Genomic DNA, 20,424 nt, shown 5'->3' with positions numbered 1-20,424 from the left:
AACCGTTGTCCGAGGTGAAGTTTTGACTTCAAATTCAAGCAGCAGTTCGGTCGATCAAGGTACACGATCGTCTTGGCTAATTTCACTACTATCAGAGGATTTTTTAAAGGAAAAGAAAATAAAATGTATAAAAAAGGGAAAGTAAATGAAAAAGAAAAGGAAAAGAACTGTCCAGAAGATCTAAAACCCTAATATTATGCGAGAAAGAAGTCAAGAACAAAGGAGTCTACCTAAGAGATAAAGAAAAGGTTCTAAGGAAGCTTTTGAGGAACCCTTGACTTCGATGGTTTCTTCTCCGACTCCAACAACGTCGAAAAATCTCTTCTTCAGCTTCGGTGATGTTGAAAAAGCTCTGAAAAAATCTTGATAGAGCTTCCGCACAAAGAAAATGATAAGGTTGTTTCGAACAGAGTACAGTCCTATTTATAGAACTCACTGATGGTTCAGATTAACTAGCTACACTATCAGATTAATGCCATTTGTCAACAATCTAATGACTCTGAGGAGAATCAGTTCGGCGCATCCTTCCCTGATTAAGCCACGTAGGTCTAATCCATGTGATGATTGAGGAGACTAATGATAGCATGACATATGGTGCATGCACATTTGGACATAGCTATTCAGATAATAATGAGCTATCGATTCTCTAAGCACTTATAATTACTGAATTCTATAGATCGTTTTCAAAAAATGATATGTCGCTTCGAATGATTCAAAAATTAATATTCTCAACCACCAACTATTCGATGCATTTATATTGATAGCACAAGTCAAATAAAATCTTCTAAATTGATTTTCCACACCCGATGTGAAGAATTCTAGTTCGGAACTAAAAAGTGGAGGGCATATGTTGGTACATATAAAGCAACTTCATCATCAAGCCACATGGCAGCATCAAAGTTATTTGAGAATTATATTAATCAAAATACATTTATAGGTTAAATCAGCTATTTATCGATCTATGTTAACCTTCAACTCAACTTTATGACAATCTGAGCAGACCAAAGTAAGTTCCTGATGAAGCATGAACAGATCGGTTGTTTACTGATCTACCATATGGGACATCGTACCAAGATCGATGTGATCGATATGATTCTAAAATATATATATGGTTGCCTTACAGCTGTCGGCCAACTCAACAGCAGCTGTCTCTTCCAGTCATACTACAGCTAATTTTCACATGGATAAATAACTCACAATCTCCATATAACTGGTCATTCTGTTATAACAAATTAACGGCTTAACAAACTCTCTTAACGGCCTAACGACCGAAGTAAGCCCCCCTCTATATAAAGAGAGACAGAGTATCCTCTACAACGTAAGTCAGAACTCATAGAGGCAAGACTCTATTGAATCCTTTTCAGCTCCCCCACTGAAGAGAATAAGAGTCACCATTTCGCTCATCCAGAATCTCTTTTCTTGCCATCTAGTTTATCTATTTTTAATACTGTTCTCCAGGTTCCGACTGACTTAAGTATCGGAGGATCTTAAATCGAAGGAGGTATTTCCATCGATCATAGGATTTCTTTTGTAGATTCACTTATAGCTCACACCAATCTGATTATCAGTAAAGCTCCAGTTCGATCCATCATCAATCTCACCTTCCTTGCTGAGCCTTGTGACAACAGAATTATTATTATTTTAAATGAAAGAATCACAATTCCAATAAAGATATAATTTTATTATTTATTATCAAACCAAGCATTAAATTGGGCCAAAGCCCCAATTTTGATTTCATCCCCCCTTATTATCCCAATAAACTAAAAATAGCTTTTATATCAAATTTTCAAGTTGTTTATGTAAAATTCACGAGTAATGACAACAAGTCTTACTATGTACGATAGCGATAATAATAACAATATTGAAGATAACAATAAATTAATAAATTAATAAAAAATAAAAATTTATATATATAAATAATTATCTAGTGAATCAAAGGAGTGAAGCAATTAAACCAATAGAATAGAGAAAAAAATAACTATCTACCAACATTAAAGATCTTATTAAAGCCAACGACACCTCTGGTCTATGGAGCACCCTATGTAACCCAACTCTTGTACCAAAATCATATAATTTTGAGATTCCTAATCTTTATATTTAGTAATAAAAAATAAATAATTTAAATAATATAAAATAATATATATTAACTTATGCATTCTAGATTTTCACATCATATAATTTATTTTTTGTATAAACAGTTTCATGATAGTAGTTCTTATTTAATGACTCAGAGAACTTATATGGAATCCCCATTGTCTCATTTTAATATAGATACGTACGTACGTGTCAGCGGAGAGAGAGAGAGAGAGAGAGAGAGCGCGCGCGGCTATGCTATGCTCAAGTGTAGTCGAGCCCCAAATTTACTCGATCAGCCAATTTGCCATCCATTAAATACGAATTATAAGAAATTCAAAGCTCTCTCGTTAGTTGTTTACTGATGTCATTCCAAAAGGCAAGAAAAAAAGAAAATCAAATAATTAATATGACTGGACGTGCCACCCACACCCATATTCATCCTCCGTGCAATCATCCACGTGCTTTTCTGATTCTCTCTCGCTCGCTCGCTCGCTGTCACTCCGTTGCAACAGTTGCCACAATATTAAAGAAAAAGACAAGTCATTAATCACTAGAAATCATGCCCATTTGGGGTTTTCTCTCCCCCTATTGGACGTCCCCTCTATTTGACCCACCGGGCGATCTATTGTTTTTTTTTTATTTTTATGATATTTATATTTATCATCGTAGATTAGGTATTTATTTTAAAAAATTAATTCATATTTATTTTAAAATAATTTATATTTATTTTAAAAAATTTTTATTTATTTTTAAAAAAATATATAAGAAAGTAGTGAGCATCCTAATTACTTTGTGATGATTTATATTTTTTTGATCATTTAATATTTATTCTCTTCAAACTTTATGTTTATCCTTCAACGTTGCTGTTTGCTGTCAATGAGCTCTAATCTAATCGGAGATAGATAATTAAATTTTTATTTATTTTTATATATTTATATTTATTGTTATAGACTATATATGTTTTATTCTAAGAGATTTGTGTTTTTTTTTATAGTTAGTATTTATTTTTAAAGAGTTTCTATTTAGTTCTGCAGGGAAATGCATAAAGATAGTGAGCATTTGTGTAGTTTTCTATGTATTATTGGCTTGTTTCTATCCACTCCAAGAAGGTTTTTTTTTTTTTTTTTTTTTTTTTGGCTACATAGTTTTTACTATCTGCAATCTTTGTGTTTATTCTCCAATATTATTGTTTATTATGAATGAGCCCCAGTCGAATTCCTGTTTATTTCTATGGTATTTATATTTCTCACCACTGACTAGGTATTTATCCTAAAAGGTTTGTATTTTTTTTAGAGTGGACGTCCAATGAGGGAGAGGACCCTAGACGGGCATAGGTCCAACAATTAATGACTAACCTTTTTTTAAATGATGTGGTAGTTTTTACAATGAAGAGAGAGTGAAAGCTATGAAATGGCATCTATTGATTAATTATTTATTTTTTTAGTTTTTGAAATGACAATAGTCAGCGGCTCATGGGAGAGTTTTGGATTCTCTGTGATTCATGCCGAATGGATATGGATAGGCGGATCGATTTTTGAGATCACTATGCTCGGGTGCAATATAGCCAATTTCTCCGTGCATGCGCACATACATTCCTTGTGATTCATATCGAATGAACAGTAGATAGGTGGATCGAATTTTGAGGTCATTATGCTCGGGTGCAATATAGCCAATTTCCCCACACGCATGCGTGCATGCACGCACGTGCACATGCATGTGCGCATATATATATATATATATATATATATATATATATATATATATATATATATATATATATATATAAAGAGCAAGAGAGTTGAACTTAGCTACATTTGAGTGGATATTATATAGATTTATTTTCAAGAGATAAGTCTAATAGAAGTTAAGTTTTATTCTTAATTAATAAGTTCATTTCATTCTTTATAGCTTTAAGCCAAAGTTTAGCATCTATAGAGGATAGAGCATCTCTATAGGTTAATAAATCATCTTCCACAAGAAAAGTGATGTAATCATCACCAAATTTTTTTTCAATTTTTCTTCTTTCACTTCTTCTAGGTTCTATAGGGTTGAATGGTAATTCATTTTTAATGCTACAAGAGGGTAACATAGATAAGTCTTTAGATATGTGATTAGTTTTATCTTTCGAAAGATAGATATTATCAAAATGACTTCTCTGGATGCAATTATAGTATTATTTAGGTATGTGATTATTTTTATTTTTCAAAAGATAAATATTTTCAAAGAAAATGATTGCTCTGGATGCAATTATAGTATTATTATCAAATCCATTTAATTCAGATTTTATCATTAAAAATCTATAAGCTATACCATATTGCGCATAGCCTATAGACACATAATCAAGTACTTTAATTTCTAACTTTATTTTCATAGTAGGTAGTACCCCTACTTTCGCAAGGCACCCCCACACTCTAAAAAAAGTTAAAATGAGGCTTCCGACCTTTCCACATCTCATAAGAAGACTTATCAAAATTTTTATAGAAAATCTGATTTAAAATTTTACAAACTATTAATAATGCCTCTCCCCACAAATTATTTTTTTGATGAAACTCTCCCCATAAATTGTTGAGTTGGTCAAAACTAGCCAATATGGTATTTACCATATCAAGATATGTTCAATTCTTCCTCTCAGCAACCCTATTAGATTTGAGAGCATGAGAAGTAGTAATTTCATAGATTATATCCATGTCTTCATAGAAGGTATGGAACTCAATAGAGATATATTCTCCATCTTTATCAGACATCAAGATTTTAATTTTTTTCTATTTGATTTTCTACATCGGATTTATAAAGTTTAAATTTATCCAAGGTTCATCTTTTATTTTCATCAAAAAGACATAATAATATTTTAAAAATTATCGATAAAAGTAATAAAATATCTTTTTCTATCTCTAGTCAAAATATTGTTCATATTACTTATATCATTATAGATTAATTCTAATATTGATGTATTTCTTAAAATATGTTTATAAGGTTTACGAGTTTGTTTAGCTTGCATACAAACTTCACATTTATTTGAAAAATCAAAATTAAATTTGAAAATCAAATCTAAATTCATCATATGTTTTATAGTATTTTTATTCACATGACCTAATCCATCAGGCCAAGTATTATCATGCGTAACATTATAAGCAAAGGAAGAATCAATTTTATTCAATATATGAGATTCAGAAATTACATTAAATTTAAAGAGTCCATTTGATACATAACTTTTTCTAATAAATTCTTGATCCTCTTGAAGTACAACTTTATTGGACTCAAAGATCAACTTGTAACCTAACAAGATCAATAATGACTAACAAGGTTGTTCCGCATATCAAGCACATGTTGTATATTATGCATGGACAAAAATTTTTCAAAAGCAAATTTGAGGTCCATGCTTCTTTCTTCTAATACTTTGGCAATCGTACTATTATCCATAGTTATGCTCCCAAGTTCTATATACTGATACATTACAACGAGAGAGCATTCAAAACTTGTACATATTTGCATCCATATCAATCCCCCAATCAGTGAGAGAAGTAGCCTCATTAATTTCAAAATACAAAGTTATGAATCTGTCATCGGTTTGGCTCGGACTAGATGTCACAACATTGGTCGAAGATTGTTAGGCTGTATGTACTTAGATATAACCCTTCATCTTATTCTTCTTGTGAAGAAAAAATCGACAGTTCAAAATATGTATTTTAAAAAAAAAATTAGCAAAAAACTATAGATTAAGCATTTTAATCTATTTACATACCCTAGATCTGATCTAGAAACTACCTAAAAAGAATCATATGACATGAATAAATGCAACATCTGAAATTAAATAATTGATCATATCAATCATGCAAGCAGATCTAATCTGAAACAAGCATATCAGGAGTAGATCCTATCTATTGAGATTAGATTCTTTACCAGAGCAAGGGTTGATGATCACCATAGCTGATGGACTTGGTAATGGATTCTTCCTGATGCCGAGGAGCTACACAATACATTCGACCTCTACAGGATGTTCGCTCAAAGTCTTGAACAGATCGTTTTTTCGGAAGTGCTAACTTGCGCGAAAGACACTGAATGACTAATTTGTGCTCCTTTCTTTGGACCATTCAGACTCTTCCAGATCAGAAGATAGAACAAAAGGAGGAGAAGATGGTGTAGGAAGCATAAAACAAGATACTCTTGATTTTTCTTCTCACAAAAATCTAGAGCCGAAACCCTAGAACCCCATCATAGAACTCACACCCAAAGAGGAAGGAATTTTTTTCTTTCTGTCGCACAAAATGACCTGCCCCCTCTCTGTTTCACGCCCCCACTCTTTCAGAAACCTTTTCCACGATAAAACTCTCCTCTTTGTCGCACAAAAATTGAGAGGATTTAAGGTAGGCGTGGAGAAGAGATAGGATAAGGATAAGGTTGTTGATTTAGTTCAAATTCAAACTAATTTAAATTCAAAACTCAACCACTTGATCCTTATCCAATAAGGGCATCAGAAGGACTGACGCATGAGATATTTCTCACATAATTTTTCTTCTCATTTATCGTACAAATGATCAGCCTCCTATGGTGTAGGCGACAAGCAAAGGATAAGGATAAGAACTAGATTGTTTCAAGTCAAATTCAAACCATTTGAATTCAAATTATGAACCAAACTTATCCTAATCCAAAGGAGACTAGATAATGGGCGACAATTCACTTCTGGGCATGAGAAATATTCATGCAAAAATATTTCTCATGTGAAGAAAAGAAAGGCGCAAGAAAGGGTGGCATTAGGGAGAAGTCCAACTAAATTGAACTCTTAGGTTCTATCAAATTTGGTCCCAAACCAAGTCTCATTTGATTAGACCCAATTAAATAAATGAAATCCAATCCAATTATACTTTTATATCCTTAATTAAATTTTAATTCAATTAAAAATTGATTGAATCAAAATTTTGATTAAATCAAGAACTAATCTTCCTTGACGATTAGGTCATCTTATAACCTAATCGGATCAAACCTAATTGAATTTAATTCAATTAGACTTGATCCAAATCTTAATGCTCAATCAAATTGAGCTAATTAGTAATCTAATCGCTAATCAATTCTCCTATAATTCATCAACTATTAGCGAATTAATTTATTGTAACTTTTACGCAAGATTAACCATCAATCGAATTGACGGTTATACCCTAGAATGATTCTCAATCGTCGATTAGCCACATGATCAATTAAAATTTTTTTTGAGTATAACCTCATAGGTTCAATCCTAAGCTGGTAGTACTGAAATAATTTTTCAGTACCAATCAAGTGACCATCTAGCAATGGTACCTGATGTCTGAATAGATCAAAAGATTGCTAAGCAACATTCAAGAACTCATTGGTATATGATTATCGTATAATTTATTCCTTTGATCCTAATGCTCAAAGTGATTTAGGGTTTAACTATCAATCCAAAAAAGATCATCTACATTATATTTCAACTTTTCAAATCTATCATATGGATTATCCCAGTCAAAGTTTTACTGAATTAAAATACAGTGATGCATTAACTCCTACTTATTCGGAGGGATCAATTCCATCTTGACTCACACACCGACTTCACAAGTATTTAACTGTGCCCAAAAATCTTTCATTACTGAATTAAAAATTCAGATAGTCCGACACCAATGAGTTGCTTGCAAGTCACCGTGATAATCTCAGATCGGAGAGACACTTATACCCATATCCTTCATGAGCTACTCTTAACAGTAGAGTACTCCACAGTTGATCATGTTCAGTGAAATATACATCTACGTTTTACTTGCATGCCATATCAGTGTCTCCATACTCTTTGATTAAGAGAACAACTAATGCTCATGACATACAACGATTTACACTTGATATAGCTATCATCCTAATAATAGCATATCGTTAGATCGTGAACTGGATTTAAGGACTAAATGATATATCCTCATATATCAATTCAAATAGTTCTAAGGACTTCATCACAACACAGGAGTTCAAAAAAGATGTACAAAATGATGAAAAAATTAAATAATATTTATTATTTAATAATTCATGTCTAATTACACTAATGAGCTCAATCGTCAACAAGCTAATGATTGACTTCGAGACATAATTTTCAACAACTCTCACTTGGACTAAAATCAATCAATACAGTATCGTATACCTATCTTTGATTTATAATCTTCGAACTCCTTGCACCGAAGACTTTAGTAAATGGATTGGTCAGGTTTTCCTTTCCATCGATCTTCTAAAGCTCAATTTTGGTTCCTTCGCTTGAGCAATGGCGTCCGTATTATCCCAGTACAATAAGACAGAGCCATCGAGGGAGGGTGCCACTCCGAGCTCGTTGATTAACTTTTGCAACCACATAGCTTCCTTCGCAACATCGGATGCTGCGATATATTTTGCCTCGCAAGTAAAGTTGGCCATGGTGTGCTGCTTGAAATTTTTTCAGCTGACTACTCCACCGTTCATGATATATATGTATCCCGACATACTCTTGTTATCGTCATGATCTGACTACAAATTAGAATCTGTAAACCCTACAAGTTTTAAGTTAGATTCTCTATAGACAAGACACTGGTCCTTGGTATTTCTCAAATACTTAAGGATGGTCTTTACGACCTTTCAATGGTTCTCATCTGGATCGGGCTGGTATCTACTCACTATCCCTAGTGAGTATGTCACATTCGGTCTCGTACATATCATGGCATACATAATGGATCCCACCATCGAATTATATGGAATTCTACTTAAATATTTTTTTTTGAAGAGTTGTCGGACAATCTCTTTTCGAAAGAGAAATTCTATAGCCTATTGGAAGATAGTCTTTTTTAAAATTTTTCATACTGAACTGCTTCAGCACAGTATCAATGTACGTGGATTGAAATAACTAAGTAACTTCTTAGATCTATCTCTATAGATCTTCATCCCAAGGATGTAAGATACTTCTCCCAAGTCTTTTATAGAGAACTGTGACGATAGCCAAATCTTTATTCCTTATAATACAGGGATGTCATTTTCAATTAAGAAAATATCATCCACATATAAAATAAAAAATACTACCACAGAATTATTAATCCACTTGTATATGCAGGATTTTTCTTCGTTCTTAACGAAGCCTTATGTTCTGATCACTTTATCAAAACACATGTTCTAACTCTAAAATGCCTGCTTCAGTCCATAAATTGACCTTTGAAGCTTGTACACTTTAGACTCATATGTAGATATGAAACTTTCAGATTGTATCATATACATCTTTTCTTCCAGCTTTCCATTTAGAAAGGCTGTTTTCACATCCATTTATTAAATTTTATAGTCCAGATATGCTGCTATCGCAAGCATGATCCGAATGGACTTGAGTATTGCCACAGAAGAAAATATCTCATCATAGTCAATACCATAATGCTGACGATAATCTTTGGCAATCAAATAGACTTTATAGGTCTTCATCTTTTCGTCTGCGCCCCTCTTCCTTTTGAAGATCCATTTACACCTTATGGGTTTTACCCCTTCAGATGGATCAATCAATGTCCATACATAGTTGACCTTCATAGACTCCATTTTAGACTTCATGGCTTCTAGTCATTTATCAAAGTCAGATCTCTGTATTGCATCCATATAGGTGATCGAATCTTTGTTTTTCTCATCGAGTTTAATAGGATCACCATCATAGATTAAGAAATCGTAGTATCTATCTGGTTGGTATGGTACTCTATCAGATTTTCTCAAAAATATCTTTACAATAGATTTCAAGTTTTATCTAATCAAATTTAATTTTATGGATTTACTAGATTGTGTCGGTTCTTCTACCGGTCGAACTTTATTAAGTTCAACCTTAGAGGCATTAGTTCCTTCTCCAAAGAATTTTTTTTCAAAAAGAATATTCTATTGCTGATGAACACCTTTTATTCATTAGAAAGATAAAAGTAATATCTCTTAGTCTCTTTTGGATACCCTATAAAATTATATTTATCAGACCTAAGTCCAAGCTTGTCAGTTTTTAAATGTTTGACATAAGTCAGATACCCTCAAATCTTAAGGTGAGAAAGTACTAGCTTATGCCATATCCACATCTCGTGATGTTTTACTTACAGACTTGCTCAAAATTTTATTAAGTATATAATAAGCCAACTTAAGTGCATATCTTCAAAAGAAGATTGACAGATTTGTAAAGCCCATCATGGATCGAACCACGTCTAATAGGGTTCGATTCCTCCTTTCCATATATCATTATGCTGTGATATTTCAAGAGGGGTCTACCGCAAGAGAATCTCATTCTCTTCTAAGTATGTCAGAAATTCACTAGAGAGGTATTCTTCTCCTTGGTTAGATCAAAGAGTTTTAATATTCTTCTCAGTTTATTTTTCAATCTCATTATAGAACCGTTTGAACATTTCAAATGATTCAAACTTATGTGTCATTAAAATAGATATGTCCATACCTCGATAGGTGGTCTGTAAACATAATGAAGTAAAAATATCTATCTCTGGCACTTGTGTTCATGGGTCCACATACATCAGTATGTATTAGACCTAGAACTTCACTAACTCGTTCATCTTTTCTAATAAAAGATGACTTGATCATTTTTTCAAGAAGACAGGACTCATAGATTGGAAGTGATTCACAATCACTGACTTCAAAATTCTTTCTTAAATCAACCTGTTTATTCTATTCTTGTTAATATGATCTAACCTATGGTACCAAAAATAGATATCGGAGACATCATCAATTATAAGACGTTTGCCGGATATATACATTACACTAACAGATTGTGACAATATATAAATTTCATTGTTCAGTTGTCCATTCATCACATTAACACCATATTACCCCAGTTGAGATTTTACCGAATTGAAATATAGTGATGCATTAACTTCTACTTATTCAGAGGGGTCAATTCTATCTTGACTCACACACCGACTTCGCAAGTACTTGACTGTACCCAAAAAAATTTTATCACTAAATTAAAAATTTGGATAGTTCGGCACCAAAGCACAATAAGTTTCTTGTAAGTCACTGTGATAATCTCAGATCAGAGGGATACTTATACCCATATCCTTCACAAGCTACTCTTGATAGTAGAGTGCTTCATAGTTGGTCATGTTCAGTGAGATGTACACCTACGTCTTACTTGCATGCCTTGTCAGTATCTCCATACTCCTTGATTAACAGGACAACCAATGTCCATGGCACACAACGACCTACACTTGATATAGCTATCATTCTAATAATAGCATATCGTTTGGTCGTGAACTAGGTTTAAGGACTAAACGACATATCCTCCTATATTGATTCAAATAGTCCTAAAGACTTCATCACAACACAGGAGTTCAAAAAAAATATACAAAATGATAAAAAAATTAAATAATATTTATTATTTAATAATTCATATATAATTACAATAATAAGCTCAACCATCAACAGACTGATGATTGACTTTAGAACACAATTTTCAACATCTTGTGGCGGCACTATTTTACAAAGTACCCTAATTTGCCATAGACATAACATATTTTTTTCTCCTTTTGGATCTTAGATTTAGATGGATTTTGGTTCTTTTTTTTATTTTTATATTTATTTTATTTTTTGACAATATTGGTTTCAGCAACTATATCGTCCTTAGAGATCTTTATATCTAGAGATCTATATTTTTCCTCTATTTCAATAGAGACTGTTAGATCATCTAGACTTAGATCTTCTCCCTCATGTTTGAGAGAGAGTTGAAAATTTTTTCATAAAGAGAGAAGCTTATCAATAATAGTAGGAACTTGTAGCCATTTATCAAGGTGGTTCCCCTTGGCAATTATCGTTTAAGCGAGATTTTGTAGTTTATGAACTTGCTTAAGGATAGGATAGCTATCAACCATTTTATAATCAAAATAATGACCAACACTATAGAAAAATCCTATACATTCTTTACCATATTTTCTTTCTAAGGACTCCCAAAGTTCTTTCGAGATCCTTGTGTTGATAAAAATATCATAAAAAGAATCAAACCAACAGCTTAGAATACGTCCGTGACAAATATAGTTATCATAGAGAAATTTAGTCAAATATGACTCTTGGTTCTGGTGGATAGGATCTTCTCCTGCAATAGGAGTGTCCTTTATGACCACATAATAAAGGTCTAATGTAGTAAGCCAATACATCATTCGGTTTGGCCACCTTTTATACAAATGACCATTAAATTTCTCAAGTTTAAGAGAATTATCGTCAATAGGAGCCATAGGATAAAAAGAGACCTTAACTTTCTCTAAAGAATGTTAGAAATAAAGGGTAAAAAAGTGATAAAATCTTATTACAAGAGCACTACAAAACCATCCAGTCACTCGCTTGACATGATCCAAGGCATGCTAGGCACTGACCTTAGAGAAATTCTGGCCACCTCTTTTCAGCACGGACTTCAGGCTCAATTTTTCTCCAAGATACAATGGACCCGATCTACTAGAGGAGGATGAGGCTTAAGCCTATAGATTAGATTATCTTTAGAAGCAATCCAATCTATATGAGTAGAGATCCCATGAAATAGATTCAATAGATAAAAACAAGCTGATTGAGTAATCAAGAGGAGCACTTGAGGAGATATATCTTTAGGCTTATCCCTGTTGATATTAGTGCTTATTACTACAAATGTCGAGGTTGAGTCTAATTTTTAATGAAATCAAAGTCATAAATATGGCAGGGTTATTATTGTAGATATCCTTGGAGACTCTACTATATGAGTGTGACTGTGAGGTCGCAGTCTATAAGAATTCTTATAAGGCTTATTCTCTATAGCACTTATAAAACCGAGATACAAGCACATGGCCATAATACGCAATTTTGATTGAACTCACACGGTATCCATGCAATAAATGCTTCAAGTTGAGCTTATAACATAAAGATCCTAAGTTAAAAAATTCAACTACTCTAAGATTGTTATAAACAAAATTTGATGTCACTAAATGAAGGTTTAAGTTCAAAAAACCCCTTTGCATGATGCATTGAACAAATTGCCTAGATAAAAATTTATCTATATTTTTTATTTTTCTAAAAAAAATCTTTAAATCTTGTGGGGGATTGTTATATATGGAATAAAAATTTAAAAAAAAATTTGACCATATTTGACTGTTTCAAATATTTAGTAAATATTAAATATTTTAATTATATGTTTAAAATTTTGACCTTTATTTGAGTTCGAGAAGAGTTATTAGATTGATTTTATTGCTAGATGATAATAGACCTACGTAGAGGTTACACCTTTGGATGATTATAAAGGAGCCCCCAACTAGTCTATTAGAATCGGATTCTGTCAAGCCAATGACCGGATTTATTTCTAGCAATGTTTTTTGTTTTTTTGATATAATTTCTAACAATGTTTAGATGCCATTTTTTTGGTGTATGACACTTTCCAAGCAATATCATCATGATTGGAGTCCTTTCTACTCATTGAATTGTTGCTGACTAAAGCAATATCTGCCCTATTAGAAAATGCCCCAGCTACTCTAGGTCTAGCTCAAATTGGAATCAAACTTTCTATCTTTGGCTTAATGGCAAGCAGTTATGCCATCCAGTCAAGTGTTTGGTGGCTTTTTCTTGGTTTCGATTTTGTACATATTGCATATTTTTTGAGTTTTTTTTTTTCATTTTATTTTGCTCTATATACTGTCATTTCATGTTTTGGGGACCGTAGTAAGTTGCTCGAGCAGGGGGAAAGCCTGGATTACGAAGTCCTTTTAGCCCCCCAGGAGAGAGGAAAAGAGAATAGTATAAAACCATTCATTTCGTTCCTCTTTTGAGATCGGTTTTAAGAGCTGTGACGTGCTAATTTTTTTTTTTTTTTTACAATTATGACTGAAATTTTGAAGAAAACTGATCTATTAATTAATTAATTAATTAATTAATTAATTAATTATTCTTTAAATTTAAAGAGCCAACTGTATATTCCATACCAAAAAAGGATTCACCTTCAAGTGAATCCATCGTTGGATCATCAACCATATGAATCTCAAAATGTTCCAAATTCTACCGTTCATCTATCTACACAAAACTTAGAGAGATGGACAAACCAATGGTAGATTCGTGTGAAGAAAGAATTAATCGTAGATTCGATGAATCCTTCTTTCACCACACCCAACTCCTTAAAAATAATTGTGCACAAGATTCTAATTAACACATGTTTGTTTAAGGTATGGCAAACTTGTGACACCAGTTAGCCTAATGATCCCATCTAAATTATGCCCATTGTTACAATGGGTCATACAACTAAGTTACCATAAATCTGAGTTTTGGAGTGAATTGAAAATTCAAAAGCCCTCCAATCAATTCCAACCAAAATCTAAATTTTTTATTTTATTTTATTTCACATTTTATATTTTTTAAATAATTATTATCATTTTTCTTAATAAATACTGTATTTTAATTTGTTCATCATCCCAATTAATGCTTTTATATGTTTAATATGTTTTAATACGGTATTAGAAGCCCAAATGGTAAGTACTTGGGCCTATAAATTGGGCTTGTGGTAAAGGTTAGAGTATGTAAGAAAATACTCTCTCCCCTTCTTAATCTAAAATCTCCCTCTCTCCTGAACATCCTTCTTTCTCTTCCAAATTATTTTTCTTAATCTGTTCATTTGATCTTTCACCTGCTAGGCTAAAGCTCTATCATCCTCTCCACAATCGTACCCGTAGGAGAGATAATCGTTATATCTCAAGACGGAGTTTTTAAGTATGATCCCATACAAAAAAATTATTTTAAAACAGTGCATTATACATTTCTGATCTGTCAATTTTAGATTAATTTTTAATATTAATTTTATTATATCATTTGATTGCTAATTCAATTATATTGCAATCGATTTTCCTGGGAAATGGATTTTATCATGGATCGGTAATAGGTAGAGAATGACATCTATTCTTCCAACAGGTCATGCTGAAAGCAAGGAAGTAATCAAACGGACATCGCCCTGCTGATTCGCACGTGCCTTGACCTTGCGTCTCGGGCGCCCTCACCAATCGCTCCAGCCCCGGACCTACTCTACAACTCTGCAAGATCCATAATAATTACGGCCCGTAGGGATGGGGACGGCCCAGACTAGCGACGTAGGGATTTCCCTCACTCGCAGCTCACGTGATCTCATTTCCTTAGGAGGGAAGCTCTTTGTTCAACACGAGCCTCCAAAATCCGCCGAGACCGCGCAAGCGAGCGAAAGAAAGAGATCCAGAGAGAAAGGTCTCCGTCTGCGATCGCTTCTCTGGCCTCCGACTTTGCTTGGGTCTCGGCTCTCGGCGAAGCTAGGGTTTCTCTTCTCCTTCCCGGTGAGCATCTCTGATTCCTCCGCTCTGAAATCTCCACTGCAAATTTCTGCTGGATTTTTTTATTAAAAAATTACGAAAGAACAAATGCGTTGGTTTTGCGGGCTGATCTTTGATTTGCGTCCGTTTGCTTTGCCGTTTCGATCGGAAGATTATGTTAATGGACGCTCTCTAACATAGAGATAGGGTTTTGCTTCATTAACAGAGGCTGTTGCTTTCGATATTAAATCATCATAGGTTTCGCTACAATGAGCCATATTGGGGTGCTATTTCTGCTCCCATAAATCTTATACAAGAGGTGTCTTTGACCTCGAGAGTGGGTTAGCAGTGGAAATTGATGACCGAATCGTGGAATGGGGTTCCAGGAAACGATAACAGGTCTGACCTTCTGTAGAAATAGGGTGTATTGATATGTATGTCCAACATTAAATTGCAGTGATCTTAACTTGAAATCTTTCTGCGATGGATGGCAATAGAAAACTTATTTCAGTGGGTAGTACTTTTGCAGATACGAATCCTCAGATATTATTGTTGCAATTTTACTCATTCAGAAATGAAAAAAAAAAAGCATACTGTAAGCAGTGATCTGTCATATTGTTCTTGTTCCCATTTCCACTTATCAATGAACAAATATATGGATTAATTCATGATTCTAATTGGTAATTTTATTATGACCCTAGATATGCAAGGGAACCTGCAGGTCTCTTCAGATTTTGAGCACCCTACTGACAGTGATGATTCTAAATACTTATGTGAGCTCAGCACGATTCTCGTTGCTACCATTCAAGAAGTAAAAGACCGGGTTTCTCAAATAGAATTTATTTTCTGCAGTCAGCTATATCCAAGTTTCCAATCAAGATCAAAAATTTTACAGAGAAGCCTAGTTGATGCCAGGAAAGCTGCAGAGGATGAGTGGAAGATAAAGGAAACCTCTCTCTTACATCAAATAGAAGAGATCACTATGGAAAAGCAACATGATCAAGAAAGAATCCATGAACTGAAATGTTCTGTAGAAGAAAGTAGGGCCAGGTTAATGAACACTGAGCAGTTGCTGAACAAACATGAAGTTGAGAAAAAAGTTCTTTTGGACAAACTGGAAAGCATGGATAAAAATGAAGAGATCATTGTGGAGCTCAAAAGGCAACTTGAACAAATGACAAGTGAGATTGCTGAGGAAAAGGAGCTGCAACAGAGGTTATTGCAACAGATTGAGTTGAAAGATCAAAAATTGTTGGTAGAGCAGGGCAAAAGAAGAGTCTTAATCGAGGATTATAGTAAATTGAAAGAAAGTTACAAACACTTAAAATCTCAATACTGTTTTCTAGTTGGAAAGATCGGTGATACAACAGATAAAAAACATCATCCAGGGAGGATGGAAGATGAAAAGGCATCACCAAGGCCTCATCTGAACAAAAGAAGCCTCCAAGGTAAGAATTTATTGTTTAGCTTACTTTTATGCAAAGTACATTTAATATTTTAAGAGAAAAAGGCTCTAAAAAAGCACTTCACCTAAATCAAGCTAGAAGAAACGTGTTCCAGAGAAAACTTCTTCAGTTGAAATTTCTAGTATAATGGACAAAAGAGTGATTATAGTAGGAAAGCTGCTAATATTTTACATGGGAACAGTTTTGTATGAATTTGTGAACTAAATGATGTTCATCCAGATTACTTTGGTAGTTTGAATGCAAAATTGAGATCAGCATTTTATGTGTTGTACTGTACTGGGCAGCATGGGATGTATTGTACTGAATGGTACCCATGCAGCGTAAAGGTTTGTTACATCTGATATCGACATGTGATATAGGTGATGTACTGACTTTAACCATGTAGCATGTGTAGGTACAGCAGCATACCATACTGGCAAGATATTGCTGATACTTTAAACATCGAAACAGATAATCCTTTTCTCTAACTTTTATCATTTGCAAATTCAGAAAAAAAAAAAAGGAAGGGCACCCAGCTTTCATCCATACCAAGTGAATGGAAGATTAGGAATGTCCTTCAAGTATTATCAAGATATTAGATCTCTTTAGTACTTTTATAATGAAAGATGTCGTGCTTTTGTTAGAGAGATGGTTTATAATCACTCCCAATACATAGTATAATAAGGAATTTCTTAATTAGATTTTCTCCATCCTGCCTATTTGTACAGGGCAAGTCTTCTTTTCTTTTTTTTTCTTTTTTTTTTTTTTTTTGAGAAAGTGTTAAATTAAAATTAACTTTCGACTGTTGTAGATTTAGAAGAAAATGATAAAGAGGTCACCCAGCTTGCTTCTAAGCCAACAGAAAGGACTACTGATATTGTTGTCCATGAAAAGTCTGAGGCCAATCAAGACTTGGGACTGGTTAAAAGTTCAAATACTGATTTCCGCATTGGTATATCATCTAATTCAAGTGTCCTCCAATCAAAGAGCATTGCTGTTACTACAAAACCTAGGTCATTATCTGTCATGAGGCAAGCTAGTCCATGTTGGAGGAATACTAGGGCACGTCAAGGATCAGGCGATGCAGATCCACATGATGACTTTCTTGACACTCCCATGGAAGTTGTGAAAAACTTAAACAGGGGCCCTCTTGAAGAAGCACAAGGTCTTTCTGTCCTTCCTCCGCAGGACATGGATTTTAACAACTCAGATGATGAGACACAAGATACAAATGCTGAGGCGGCTCCTCCTCCACAGCAGCAGCATATTTCAATCCTAGATTCGGCAAACAAGGGATTTAAATATGTAGAGCCTGTGAGAAAGAAGGCTGAGCGGGAGAATCTCAAAGGAGTAGAGTGCAAGCAGTGCAAGAAGTTCTATGATGCGATTCTACCTGATGGAAGTAGAGGAAAGGGAAGCGGTATGGACACCACAAGCATGCATTGTGAGCATCATGATGGTGTCTCAAGGCATAGGTACAGGTATGCCCCTCCAATGACCCCTGAAGGATTTTGGAACATTGGATTTGATTCAGATGTATAAATTCTTCCCCGTGAGCATTCTTGTTGATCATGTAGGTTGTTATCTGAAGTGGAAGCCATTCTTTTGTTGTTTGCTTGTCTTTAATCATGACTATTAATATGCTTTTTGAAGCTGAGTTAATGGTAGACTTGTACAACATGAGGTTCTCAAAAGGTAATAGATGGAGAAATGTCTCCCAAATGTTGCTTCTAGAACATTAAATGTTGCAATTAGTTTGGCAACTGACAATTTAGCAATTTCTGGATCTTAATCATTGAGATGGGAAATTGACGATCTCTAAATTGATAATAAGTTCCCGTGGATTTACCTATAAGCATATCCTCCCTTTTTGTGACAGAAAAATAAGACCTGATAGAAGTCATCTTTTAATACATGTGAAACAGCATCAGATATGAATTACTTCTTTCTGATTTCATTTACTTGCTTATTTAATCATGGTTTGCAGTCATGTTTTTGTTTCCTGATTTGATTTTCTTTTCTTGAAAGTTTCAAGTATATGCAAAAGGTGTTCGCATCATCTTGTAAAATTGAGTAGCATAACGAAGAATTTTAATTTTAGTGATATTTTCAAATTCAGATTCTCATGTACTGCATTTGTCATCTTTATTTACAGCTCTCCTTAGTAACCAGTAGTTTCTTCCCAAAAATCTCCCTTTCCAGAAATTTCAAATTAAAGGAATAAAAGGGCATGCTAATCAATGAATCAATGATTGAATCTTAAAAGCATGCATCATGCTCTAAATGTGTTGCACTTTGACAGTATGACTTAGATTTTTGATAGTTCTCTCCAGCTTTCCTCTTTTTCCTTTGACAAGGAACAAGTGAATGAAGAGCTATTTTAGACTCCAGTTTCAAGTATTGTCAGATCCTTTCTTTTCAAATGTAAGGCATTCATGAGTATTCAATAGGGTATGGCTCTGGTTCCTATTGGTGTGCTCCAACAGGATTGTTGTTGATTATCGAGATATCTGAGAATGCCATGGCTGGAATTCTGTAAAATTAAGGTGCAGACTAACTATAGAGCCCTAACATACATCTAGTCTTCCATATTTCCTTATTTAATCATTCTTCCTTTTACTGTATTTTGGAACTTAGGTATCCTAGCACTAGGCTGATGCCAATTTTTCGTCTTCAGTTCCAATTATTTTTTCTGCCAAAAATTATATCATGGACGATATGATGATTTGCAAAACCTTTGGAAGCTCATGTGATTTTAAAGGAACATTTCACCAATGGTTGATTAAAAATTACCCGAGGAGCACCATCAGAAACCAGCAATTATTTGTCATCTATCATGATGAACAAGAGAGCAGGATGTTTCCTCTACAGTCCAATGTCCAGGCTAACTCTTTCCAAGGGGTTGAATATATCTGGGGTCTTCATGTGTATATTACTCTCATCATAGAGGATTTTCATTATCTTAATAAACTGGTTTGAGGTTAACAGCAGCTGTAAGCATTCTCTGTGTAACTTTTACATGCGTTCATTCTCGGCTACCTCTTGCCGTATGCCATATCCGAACTAGTATTTTGGTGCTGCTACTTTTGGCACTTCACCCTATTTTTCATCAGATATGAAACTTTGCACTTTATGTGTCTATAAAGGGTAGTGTGCTTAGGCTGAAATTTTCGGATGAGTGGTCAATATTTTGCTGGAAAATATTTGAAATCACATCGAACTTGTTTTAATATTTACTTTCCCAACAAAAGTATAAAAACAAGAAAATGAAGAATGGGCTTAAAAAAAAATATATATATATATATATATATTAGGGAGCGGTCCATGTCCGCAGCCTGGTCTTTAACAAGCCCCTCTGACCACGGGAATGTTTACCTCTGCATCTTTTTATCTTTCCACGTCAATGCGATCTCCAATACCAGATTCCTGTTTCCCTGCCTATGAGAGACTTCAGTAAAACAGCCGTTGTGAAAGTACAGTGAATTCTATGATGCACCGTTTGCTTTGCACCGTAAACTGGAAAGGTTAAATAAGCCGGTGGCTTCTTCCTTTCACTGTGCTATCCTAGACCGGTCAAATGGTTAGTCCGTTCATCAGATTTGAATGATCATGGAGGTGTATCAGAATGTGCACTGTCAGAAAGTGCTTCCCACTCT

General features: G+C 34.0%; 1 protein-coding gene across 1 annotated transcript; it reads left to right on the top strand.

Annotated features, from left to right (window-relative positions):
- The first annotated feature begins 15,187 nt into the window (after positions 1-15,187).
- Positions 15,188-18,558, top strand: LOC105039475 (protein gamma response 1). Its single transcript, XM_010915637.4, has 3 exons — positions 15,188-15,347; positions 16,025-16,771; positions 17,580-18,558. Exons 2-3 carry the CDS (start codon positions 16,027-16,029, stop codon positions 18,308-18,310), a joined length of 1,476 nt encoding a protein of 491 aa, XP_010913939.1. The 5' UTR covers positions 15,188-15,347; positions 16,025-16,026; the 3' UTR covers positions 18,311-18,558.
- The last annotated feature ends 1,866 nt before the right edge of the window (positions 18,559-20,424 follow it).

Source organism: Elaeis guineensis, chromosome 1 (assembly GCF_000442705.2).
Source record: "Elaeis guineensis isolate ETL-2024a chromosome 1, EG11, whole genome shotgun sequence".
Taxonomy (NCBI): domain Eukaryota; kingdom Viridiplantae; phylum Streptophyta; class Magnoliopsida; order Arecales; family Arecaceae; genus Elaeis; species Elaeis guineensis.
Note: the sequence above shows the minus strand (reverse complement) of the source record. Positions and strands in the feature narration are given on the sequence as shown.

What these genes read in the sequence shown, in the direction of transcription:
- LOC105039475 (XM_010915637.4), top strand. Translation starts at nt 16,027, where the DNA reads ATGCAAGGGAACCTGCAGGTCTCTTCAGATTTTGAGCACCCTACTGAC. An exon ending in GAACAAAAGAAGCCTCCAAG is followed by an intron (nt 16,772 to 17,579) that starts GTAAGAATTTAT and finishes CGACTGTTGTAG; the next exon opens with ATTTAGAAGAAAATGATAAA.